Raw genomic sequence first — 12,222 nt, forward strand, 5'->3', positions numbered from 1 at the left:
AAAATAACATTTAAAAGAGACCTAATATGTTCTAGGCTTTGGGCATATATCAGTGAATTCTAAAAAGACAAAATCGTTGCTCCCAAAGAAGCTTCTACTCCATCATCCCATGCTGCTACTCCAGTAGCATGTGTTCAACCAACGAACTACTAAGATCTCCTGGGTCCAGTAAACAGTTACGCTCACATCACTGTTCTAAAGTACTTAGCTTTCACTTACCATCCAGGTGTACAGTTCCTTCTCCACTGTGACCACAGCAAAGTGGGTATTCCCTGCACACACCTGCCGAGCACTACAGCCACTCTTGATGACATCCAGTTTCTGGGGGGTGGATTTCCCACCACCCCAAACATAGACTTCACTGGTTCGCGATGTTACCACAGCAATGGGTGCTTCCGTCACAGTGCTTGACCTGCCCACAACCCCCAGAACAAAGGCATATTTAACATAAAAACTGCATCACAGAAAAATGCTTCCAGTCTGTTCCCTGAGAAGAACTGCCAATTATGGTATGAGAAAATATGTTCTTTCTCGACAACCTATTTCAACCCTCTTATCACAGCAGGTTTTGCAATTCCTGCCTCAGGGCTTCACCACAGCTTGGCCAGATCAGATTCCAGTCTGATCCATAACATCTACACTTTTCAACTTTTCCACATTCATCATGGTAATGGTGTCCATTTTCACATGAGGGAGAAATTACAGCATTCTCTTTCTCAGAAATGACTGACATTTGGCTTCTGAAAGGAGGCCAAAGGCCAATGACTGAGATCAAACAATGCACAGACCCAACAAACAAAGACCCCCCCTGGTGGTAATTTAAGATATATTACTTTTCAGGAGTCTCTTGAGCATTTACCTTGGTCTCTTTGTAGGTGCATTAAGCAGTGTGACTTTTTCCTCCATCTCTCTACCAAAAGAAAGGCAAAGATGGATGAGTGAAATTATAGGACCTATATAGCACCAGTGTCTTTTTAATACATTTCGCAGATTGAATCCTCTATAAATTGTATACTTCCTACAACATAACAGTACTTTTCAGAAATCACCTTGATAAAACTCAAACAGTCACATAGGCCTGGCTTTAGGCAATTCATTAAATACAAGGGGACCATCTGTCTTCTCTGAGAGATGTTCCACGCTGGAACAGAGAGCCTTGAGACCTCTGACACACATTTTTAAGTATCTGCCAACATCTCCATCTATTCTGCCCATTGACTCCCCAAATTCAACATCTCTAAATCTCAGCTCATTATCTTTCTCCCATATAGCTTTCCTTCTGATTCTCCTATTTCTGTAACTGCCACCCACTTCCCCCATTCTCCCAGTCAACAAGTTCTACAGGTTCTACCTATACAATGCCCTATAGACTCACCTCTCCTTTCCAGTCTCACCAACTTAGTTCTGGCGGCTTTACTTTCCACCTAATTGGCTTCACCATAGTTCCAATCCACTTTACCCAGTCCTATACTAATATAACACTGATATTAGTATTGTTACAAACTCTTAGGTACAACTCTCATCACATGAACTGTCTTCTCATAGACATCCCATACTTACGTACTATAGATTTTTTAAAAGATTTTTTAAAATTTATTTTAAGAGAGATGGGAAGGGAGGGAGAAAGAAAGGGAGAGAAACATTGATGTGTGAGAGATACATCGACCGGCTGCCTCTTGCACACCCCCAACTGCGGACCTGGCCCACACTGGGAAACAAACCAGCAACCCTTTGGTTTGCAGGCTGGTGCTCAATCCACTGGTCCACACCAGCCTGGGCACTATATCTTGAATTAAGCACAAATTCCTTTTGCACTCAAAATTCTCTACCCATCTTTCCAGCCTTCCTTCCCTCTATTATTGCCCATGTTTTAGCCCAGGGTTTTCATTCTGCCTCAATCAATTACAGCTGAATTCCCGGGGTGGTGCTTGGGCACCAGTATCTTTTGAAAGCTTCTGGAGTATTGATCTTGACAGCCCTGCAACTTGAACCACTAATCTAGCCAAACAGGACTGAAGTGTTTCCTGAATATTTCCCACAACTTCCTGTGTCTGTGCTATATCTGGAAAGCTCTTTGTCTTACATTTTTCCATCAACGTACAAAGTTCTATATAACCTATGCATGTAAATCTACAATTACCTTGATAAAAACTGCAATTAAAAAATAATGGAAATGTTTAAAAAAGAGATTAAAATAGTGACCAAACAGAAAAGATTGTGGAATTAGGTGTATACTTAATGTTTCTAAAGGGCAAGACTTGAGAAAGAGCATAATAAATATTTGAATATTGGGAAGATACAGAAACAAAGAACTGGTATGGGAGGAAAAAGGGTTGTAAGGCAAAAACAGTATGAAGTACAGACTAGAACATTTAAGAAGGATAAAGAACACCTCTTCCTTTAAGTTAGGGTTTGAAGCCTTCTGTAGGAAGTGAGGGATAAAGGACCTCCTTTCTACCTCTGGAGCCCAACAGAGTACATCTCAGAAAACAACCATTCAGGAATCAATCAAGCCTGACTTTGGGAAATGGGCAAAAGGTATCTGAAGAGGACCTCTCCAACTTTAACCTACCATCTAAAGGGATGCACTTAAAAATGGGGCGTGTGTGTGTGAGCGTGCTGGTCCAAATCCACACTACTATCCAACAATTATTGGGCACCTTTGTGACAGGCTCTCCTTTAGTCCCTACCCTCCCTCACTTTACAGAGGAGAAAACTAAGGAACCGAGAGGTTAGATCACTTGACGAATACAATGACAGAACTCAGATAAAAACCTAAAGATGTCCTCTCTTAGTCACCAAACTCTCATGCCCCAACTCTAGATCACAAATGGGGGGAACACAGGGCTCTAGGGTCTAAATTTAGAACAAAATGGCACAGGCTAAGCAGGTGAAAGTAGGGAGCTACTCTCAAACAATGAAAGCAGAGATGTCGGTAGAAAATAGGACCAGAGCAGCCAAGTCAGGAAACACCACCCTCTTTGCGGTCCTCTGATCAGACCTCCAACAGTCAAACCACCTACGGAAACACAACAGAGTGATTTTTTTGTACTTTACCTCCTGCCTTTCCTCAGAAGGGGGCGATCTAGCAGTTCATCTGCAGTGGGTCTCTGCTCAGGATCCTAAAAAGTACAAATGGGGCTAGTTTTGATTTAGAGAGAATGGGCAAAATGGGATCTGAAGAGACATTTTACTTCCTCTTAGAAGTCTGCTGGTTAATTATTCAAAGACCACTGTATACTATCATCCTTTTGTTTAAAAAAAGAAAGCAATTTCTATGTCACATGCCATGCTTCACGTTTATCTCATTAAAATCAACACTTGCATATGAGTGAAAATGCGCCTTCCTCACTAGCTCAGCTGGGCAGTGGCTCTCAAATTCCAATATATATAGAATCTCACGGAGAGCTTGTGACAAATACAGATCTCTGAGCTTTAGCCAAGAGATCCTGATCCAGTTGGTCTGGGGTAGGGCCCAGGAATCTTCATATTTTGCTTATAAGCCACCCCCATGCCTGTGGTTCATGGACCATATTTTGAGTAATATTGATGAGTTACACTGCAAGGCAAATTGTGAGACATTAGAACTATATACATCATGTACATTAAAAACTCTAAATTACCCCTGACTATACATACTTCTATAAAATCAACTTACAAAAATCTTGATCATAAAAAATGGTGCACAATTTCACAAATTAATAAAGAACAAAGCAGAATAATGTAAGAATTTGATGGCTGATGTTAATTGCCAATGCCTTTTCTGGATATAGTTACAAATACATCCTGCTTGAGGAAGTGGATGTGGTTTGTGCAGGTTCACCTATTTTATACCCCAAACACTAAAGCTCAAAGGGAAAACACTAAATTGATATCAATTTGTAAGTCACACTTACCTGGTCAAGGCATTCATGGACCATTTGGATCAGTTCCAGAGAGTACTGACTAGAATCAACTTCCATGGCCCGGATTCCTTGTACAATCTTAACACACAAGTTGAGTGGATTCTATAAGAAAAAGATGATTGCACTATTGTTGGTTTTATAAAGATGGTATTATAAGATACCAATAGGGGCTCTGAGATGTCTATGACTATTATTTCAAGGAGTGGCGATAGTTCTGCAGTAGGTCTGATGCCTCTTTATAACTATTAGCATGCATCAACAAGAAACTGTTAGGGACGCATTGCTGCTATCAGATGGAATGAGGCCAAGTAGCCAACAAAGAGATGATTGTGTGGCCAATTGTGTAATACTCAGAGTATATTATAATTTGACCCTTCAACTGAATCCTCTCAAAAAGGAAAGCAAGGTTAGCCATGGTTCCTGGCTTTAACTATCTCCTTTGCCAATTAATTTGCCTCCTAATTTATATATCCTAATAATGATTATATGCTCCAACAGACAAGGTAGTGAATACTACTAATAATAAGCTAATAATATTATTATTATTATTATTATACCGTCGCCACCTTTATAGAGACCAGAAGGTATTAGGCATGCATGTTATGTATTTGATCTTCTTTAACCCTTGCAAACACCACACAAGGAGGTTATTATTACTAATTCAGAGATATAACTTTCCCAAGACTACAGATAGTAAAATACAGAGCCATACTTCCAACCACAGTCTCTGAGAGTCCAAAACTCATTTTCCTTCTACTATAATATTTAGGAGAATTAAATGACATACCAGAATAAACCAGAATTTAGAAAAATAAATAGGTCTCATAAAAGGCCAATGAATTTGCATTATTTTAACATTTGCATTTTTTATGTACATTATCAGAGTATCTCTCTGAGAGAAATATATATTTTTTCTTTGTTATAGATAATAAAATAGAGGATCAAAGAGATGAAGTGATTTGCCTAAGTCTTCACAACTGATTTGTAAAGGAGATTGGACGTGAATTCACTTTTGTTACTCAAATTGTGACCGATAAACTAGTAGCATCAACATCAGCTGGAAGCTGTCAGCTCTGCCCCAGACTTACTCAAACAGAGCCTGTATTTTAACAAGATGCCCAGGTGATTTCCTATGTGTGTTAGCGTTTGAGTAGCACTGCTTTACACTGGGCTTTACTTAGAAGAAAAGAAAAACACTTAAAGGAGTTTGTTATCCATAAAACAATAACAACCTTTAATAAAAGTAGGTAATTTTTGATAAAAAAAGATCAAAACACTTTAAAGAGTATTATGTAATTTGCCTTAACTTAAAAAAAAAAAAGTAGTTGAAGCCTAAGAAATGAAATGGCTTATCTAGTCTGTAGCATGACATAGCAGATCCTAGGGCCAGTTTTAAAATTATAGTTAACAAATTCAAGCACAGTGCTCAAATGACTGCACCTGATTATGATTATTCAATGGGGGATTCAATTTGGAGATAAATCTGGTCTGTAGTGTTCTAGTAATTCACTACAAAGCCAGTGCAGGATATTGGTAGTTATTTTTGCCTACAGTTGATTTCTGTTCAAGAAATCAGAAGCTCGGGGATAAATGAAGTTGATTACCTCTGAAGCTGTACCATTTGCAAGGACAATGTGGGGAAACACATCGACTTACCGTAGCATCAAATGTTCTCTTTAACGTAAGCAGTTCAAAAATGACGCAGCCTACTGCCCAGATATCAGACTTGAAATTGTATTTTACTCCTTGGCAGAGCTCTGGAGACATGTAATATGGAGTTCCCACAAGCTGAACAGTGAAAAAAACAATCAAAGAATAACTTTTTTCTGAGGTAATCATATTAATATTTTGACAATTAAATTAAATTTCCCAGGAACTAGTGATAACAACCGTAAAACATTCATCAGTATATCCCATATTGGTTTTTACGAGATGATGTCACTATGGGGAGAAATCTTATTCATATCAAATCTCTCGGGCCAATTATAAAGGAACAGTCTCTGGGGTAAAGGCACTGTGGTCAATTTGGGAGCCATGACAGCTCTGTGATTCATGGGTCACAGAGGCTGTAGGCATTCAAGGCCCACTGAAGGCTTCATACAGATAAAGACATACTTAGTAAAAGTTCACCAAGGAAAAAAACAAAACAAAAAACAAAAACAACTGGCAATGGGGAGAAAGTAATTGAATAAAAGGGTTAGAAGTTCTAACTGAAATGCACAGAAATGAAGCTTTTAAAATGACTCAATTTGACATCTCCAATACTAAAACAGATAGTGAATTTTTCAAATTTTGAAAAGATTTCTTGAATTCAAGAGTGAATTTGGAAATAAAAATGTCCTGAATGAAGGTCATACCTTTCCCAGTATGAGAGACAATAAGTGCCCCAGAAATTCTAATAAAACTGACAGCCATCTTTAATCAGAAAAGCAATTTTCAGACAGTTTACATGGCATTTATAAATTTTTGTATCATTCCTTCTTTGCATTTAATTAGCTAACAAAAGTCAAATCTTGGTTTTATCAGATTATTACCAATGAGAAAAATCCACATAAACTATGACTGCTCCCTCACAAACTCAATATGCCACCACCATACAAGCAGCCTGAGACCCTGAAACAGAGAATTCCAACTCTGGCTAACAGCATCCTTGATTGTCTCTATATTGCTTGCAGGCATATCTCAACGTTATCAAAATACATCAGAACAAAATTAATTCTTATTAAACTTTAATTTTCAAGTTCTTTTAAGGACAGAGCATTCATTATTGAAACCAGAAAAGTAATAACTGGGTTTTACAATTCCTAAAAGGATGAGATCCCGGTCTTTAAAGGTCAACTTATGTCCACTCTTTAACTAATGCTCTTTCTTAGGATCAGGTGAGAAGGGAGCCCTGAAGTTCAGGCTGTGAATAATATGCAAGATCAAATTGTTCTCTGGGCATCAGCCTTTGTTTGTAATATATGGCTTCTGAACCAGAAAAATACAAAGGAAGCAAAAACAGAAATGTCTAACATAAGCAAACGTTAAATAAGAGATAAAGTGAAATCTCTACTTAAGAGTCTAGGCTGGAAAAAAACAGCAAAGCATTTTGTTGCTTTTAGAAAAGTCTCTAGTAAGTGTCAGAAAGGGCTTTGAGGTCGGAGCTGTAATGTGGATAATGACTCTTAAAAGAACACCTAAGTAACAGCATAATCAATAAAGGATATTAAAAAACAACCAAACAAAAAACACCTAAGTATGTAAATGACTGTTAGTAAGCCCAGGAAAACAGACTCCTGAAGATTTGCTTTGTAAGTATGGAGAACTCGTAAGAATATTGAGAAAAGGGTGCAAGATTGAGGGGGTCTAGTTATATCTCATGGTGCTGGAAAGGAAAAGGAAAAAAGTAATAAGACAAAGGCAACACATACTTACTGTCTCAGCCATGGAATATTCAGAATTAAGTTTCTTTGCTAGACCATAATCTCCAAGTTTTATCAGGTTTGCCTTGGTCAAAAAAATATTTAATGTCTTTATATCTCTGAAAAAAAAAAGAAGATGCTGCATAGTAAGGTCATGTAGTCAATTGTTTCATCTCATCTCCCACTGCACCCAGGATTGGTAAAGAATAAAACCGAGTGTGTCACCACTGCTCAGACAGTTATGAATCCAAACAGTGGTCATCACTTTCACATGTACTTTAACGCTGAAAAGGGACTTGGGGCAGTGGAGGCAGAAAATTCACTTCATCCTGCAGGGCTTCACGGCACTGGCATGCCTCCCATACCACTGAAGCGGAGAGAAAAAGCTGAGAGGGTCAGACCAAAAAAAGGTGCCCCAGGTAATTATAATTCCTATAATGTACACTGACTCTTCAATTACCTCTTATGCACTGAATGAAGTGATAGCAAGGCAATTTTAATACTTGGTTGGTGTCAAAATTTCAAATCCGTTAAGGGAAGAGAATAGGCTACTTGTCCCAGCAGCAACATGATTAGGTTTTGTAGAGCACACAAACAAAATCACTGGCTATTTTTCTAAAGATGAATTGATCATATGTAAAACAAACTGCTTGGTTTATAATCTGGCTTCCTTTACTAAAAGATGTGAAAAAATCAGAATAATGATCTTTGTAACTTTTGAAAAGAAAGTAATATGTAACAGTAGACATTAAACAGCTATCAAGAAATACATGTTGATAATTAACAAGCCAACAAAAAAAGAAATACTGGTGTATTAACATTAATCTCTAGCAATGAATAGTCAATGACTTAAGAAGGATGTAATGAGGCAGAAATGTTCATAATGGTTCTCTTCTATACCTTGACATGAATAGAAAACTGTTCTCCCACCCAAAGATCTAATAAATTGTACAATTAATTACACAAAATAGGCTTTTTATTCAAATTAAAAGAACTATGATTAATTGCCAATTATTATTGCTCAGAGAAAATATTTACTGTGAATTCCAACCAATCTAACACCACTTCTTAGTGGCTTCCAGGCTTTACTGATGAACTAATGAAGTGAACTCTAAAATATCTTTTAAAGAAATGATTGAGCAATACTTAGCTGTTGATCACAAACATGGTTTAACTTCAGGAGGAAAAGATAACACCCCTTGTTATTTATGCTTTCCTTTCTAAAACATATCAATGTAAGAACCTTGACTGCTTAATCAAGGAAATAACAGTGCTGATGGGAGGAGGTCCCCAAGGTGGGGGTTGGATTGGCAGGGAAGAATCAATCCTATAGTCTCACTCATTACCTATGAAGGATCCCAGCTTTATGGATACAGCTCACTGCTGAAACAATCTGAAACAGGTACCATACCACCATCTGCAGAGAAACAAAAAATTATATTTGGACTGAAAAAAAAAAAGCACCAGAAACTCAATTTAAATATTTTCTCTCTCAAACAAATAAAACAAAGGAAGCTGCAATCAGAGGTTATGATTCAACATGACTTGACATCTCTTGCTTGTAGGTTGAACAGGCAAAGAAAAATAATAGGGGTAAAAAGAAAAAGCAGGTCATCGTAGAATAGTACCAAGCTCATTATAAAATATAGTATAGTGAAGCAGACTTGTAGAGAGAAATCCAGGAAGAATGCAAAGGTATAGAAAACTGGGCATACCAGTATGCAGTAACAGAACCGGAAAGAAAGCCCATAGAGAATCATGATGTGGAAGTAAACCATTCAGGAAGCAGCTATAGACAGCTTCCTTGTTAGAGGTTTCCTTTCTCATGAATATCAATCAAAGCCTGGCAGGAGTCTGAACAAAATAAATAAATACTCTTCATTGTTGGAAGAGTCAATATAGAACCAGAATGCCAACACATTACAACTCTAGCTTCCTACCATAGTAATATGCATTACCTCTTCCTCAAACAACTTGTCCTTCTGACGAAGGATTTTGTCATACAGGTTCCCTCCTGCAATTGAACAAGAGACAGGTTTGAAATGCTTAACAAGAGACCAATGCTTGGCTCCTGCATCTACAGGGGTTGTAACAGGTAACACAATGAAATGAAAGGATTCTGCTTCTTCTCCAAAGGAAACCCCTTCTTCCCTTTTGGCTCTTCCCATGGTCACAAAACTTTTCCCATCTCTCAAGGATTGTATAAAAAATATTCTTCAAAGATTCCTCTTCCTAATGGAAGAGGCTCAATACAAAAATAGGAAGTAAGACATTGTTGAAAAGACGATAGAGTCAAGGCCATTCCTGTAGTACCCTAATTAGTGAAATTACCTTGAGTGTCTTCAAAATAAGGCGATTTTCTTTTCTAGAACTCCTTTTAAAAGAATCTGCAACATTTTTGTAACAATTCTCTCAATGGGACTATCAGAACATTTGGGTTACTTCAGTGGTAAGTGTTTTGTAGATAGAGATGTATATCAACTTCTTTTTTTTTTCCACTGAAGAAGTTTCCCAAAGGTCAGGAAACACCCTAGGCCAGTGATTTTCAAACAATGCGCTGAGGCAGGCACACTGCTGTGCCTCAAGCATTTTGAAAACATGCAATACCTTACTATTTAGTCAGGGGCACTGAGCTATTTTCTCTTAAGACTGTCAAATTTAAAAAAAGAAAAAAATGACAACAGCCAACTCAACAATAGCCATCTGGTGTAAATGAATCAAAATTATACCTATTTTTTTGTCAGATTGGCCAAAAATATATTTTTTGGTGTGCTGCAGAATTTAGTAATTAGTTTATGTGTGCCATGAGATGAAAAAGGTTGAAAACTGCTGCCCTAGACTGTTTCCAATCTTTCCTAATTCATTCCTGTGGAATAAGTCTGAATTTGCTTCTCCCTTGCCTTTATCAAGTAATACAGGCTATAAATGATCATGGGTCATTTTACTTCCTACCTGCAACTATAACTTACACTTCAGCCCTGGCTAGGTTTCACCCCCCACCATAATTTTGTAACTTGAAGTTTCAATAAATGTACCATTTGTTCTACATCCTCCTAACCACAAAGGAAGTTAACTACTTGAGGATTCTGCTACTTCAGAAAACTCTTAATTTTATACATTTAGGGTTGATCAGCACTAGGAACAATCATGACACACAGGAGTCTAGACAATAAAGTTAGAATCTAGGAGCTTTCTCTTACAGATTTAAGTGAAAAATGCACTGGGACCACTTTAGCATGCAGCTCAAGAAAGGAATTTGGAGACTCTCTTATAAGAAGGATAATAGCTGTACAGTATATATCAAACATTAGCTATATACCAAGTATGATGCTAGGGGCTTTACAGTCATTTGATACAATAACTCTAGGAGGTAAGTTATCAACAAACGCATATTAAAATAAGGAAGCTGAGTCACAGAAAAAGAAAGTTGTGCAAGGTTACAGGACAAAATAGTTGTGAAGCTTGGGATGTGGATTCAGTCTATTTTCTTAAGAACTAGACCATGTTGCTATCTTACAAGCAAAATGGTCCAAAGAAATCAGAGACCAGATAAATAAGGCCATGTTTTACTATGTTATCATTTTCATTCAGTTAGATCTTTGGACCACTTTTTAACACAACAGCTTTTGCTGAAGTCAATATAAATTAATATCATGTGGAAGAGTTTATTAAACATTTGAACTTCCGGTCAAGATGGAGGCATAGGTAAACATGCTACGCCTCCTCATACTCAACCATAGAAAGAATTACAACCAGATCTCAAATACAAATACTACCAGAACTATCAGAAAATCAAGCTGTATGGAAGTCCAACAACCCAGGATTTAAAGAAGCCACATTCTTCCAGGGGGTAGAAGGGCAGAGGCGCAGAGACAGGGCGGAGAGGTGGTGGAGCGCAGAGGAGGCAGTGGGCAGAATGGACAATCCCACATTCGCATGTGGTGGATAAAAATCAGGAGGGATACCCTAGTAGCAAGTGATCCCAGCCCCAGGCCAGACCATGCAGCCCAGGGTTCCAGCACCAGGAAGATAAACACCCATTACCCTAGCTATAAAAACCAGCAGGGGTTGGAGTGGCAGGAGAAACTGCCAGGTTTTCGCTGCTTAAAGGGCCCACGTGGGCTTAGAACTTACACAAATCCCATGGCAGCACTTGGAAGGGCGCCAATAACATATGGGAGGTGGGTGAGGTGACTGGAAGTGGGACGAGTGCCAAGTAGGCCTCCAGAAGCCAGGCAGTGGCACTGTCCCCTTTCTGAGTGCACCCCCACTAAACACAGATCCATAAAGCGGTGGAGCAGGTTGTCCTGCCTGGCAGCTACCTAAGACACAAACAATTTACAGGTGCCTTTACTACACAGACCATGCTACTAAGACAGGAAGTAAAAGCAGCTCTACCTAATACACAGAAGTAAACACAGGGAGGCTGCCAAATTGAGGGGGCAAAGAAATACGACTCAAAATGAAAGAAGAGAACAAAACCCTATAAAAAGAACTAACTGTAATGGAGAGAGCCAACCTATCAGATGTAGAGTTCAAAACACTGGTAATCAGGATACTCAGAGAACTCATTGAGTATGGCCACAAAATAAAGAAATGGAGGATACACTAAGTGAGATAAAGAAAAATATACAGGGAACCAACAGTGATGGGAAGGAAGCCAGGATTCAAATCAACGATTTGGAATGAAAGAAACAAATATTCAGCCAGAACAGAAAGAAACAAGAATTGAAAATAACAAAGAGAGGCTTAGGAATCCCTGGGACAACTTTAAAAATACCAACATCCGAATCATAGGGGTGCAAGAAGGAGAAGAGGAAGAGCAAGAAATTAAAAACTTAGTTGAAAAAATAATGAAAGAAAACTTTCCTAATTTGGTGAAGGAAATAGACATACAAGTCCAGGAAGCACAG

General features: G+C 38.3%; 1 protein-coding gene across 1 annotated transcript in view; it reads right to left on the reverse strand.

Moving 5' to 3' along the window:
• Nucleotides 1-12,222, reverse strand: part of NEK9 (NIMA related kinase 9) — a 36,501-nt gene that overhangs the window by 19,875 nt on the left and 4,404 nt on the right. The window contains exons 3-10 of the mRNA XM_090271182.1: nt 9,268-9,323; nt 8,656-8,726; nt 7,323-7,428; nt 5,562-5,693; nt 3,897-4,007; nt 3,058-3,122; nt 860-910; nt 220-412 (exon numbers count right to left, since the gene is read on the reverse strand). Coding sequence (XP_090127308.1) covers nt 220-412; nt 860-910; nt 3,058-3,122; nt 3,897-4,007; nt 5,562-5,693; nt 7,323-7,428; nt 8,656-8,726; nt 9,268-9,323 — 785 coding nt within the window. The remainder of the gene's footprint in view (nt 1-219; nt 413-859; nt 911-3,057; nt 3,123-3,896; nt 4,008-5,561; nt 5,694-7,322; nt 7,429-8,655; nt 8,727-9,267; nt 9,324-12,222) is intronic.

This window comes from Furipterus horrens, unplaced genomic scaffold, assembly GCF_987537825.1.
Source record: "Furipterus horrens unplaced genomic scaffold, mFurHor1.1.pri manual_scaffold_3, whole genome shotgun sequence".
In the NCBI taxonomy this organism is placed as follows: Eukaryota; Metazoa; Chordata; class Mammalia; order Chiroptera; family Furipteridae; genus Furipterus; species Furipterus horrens.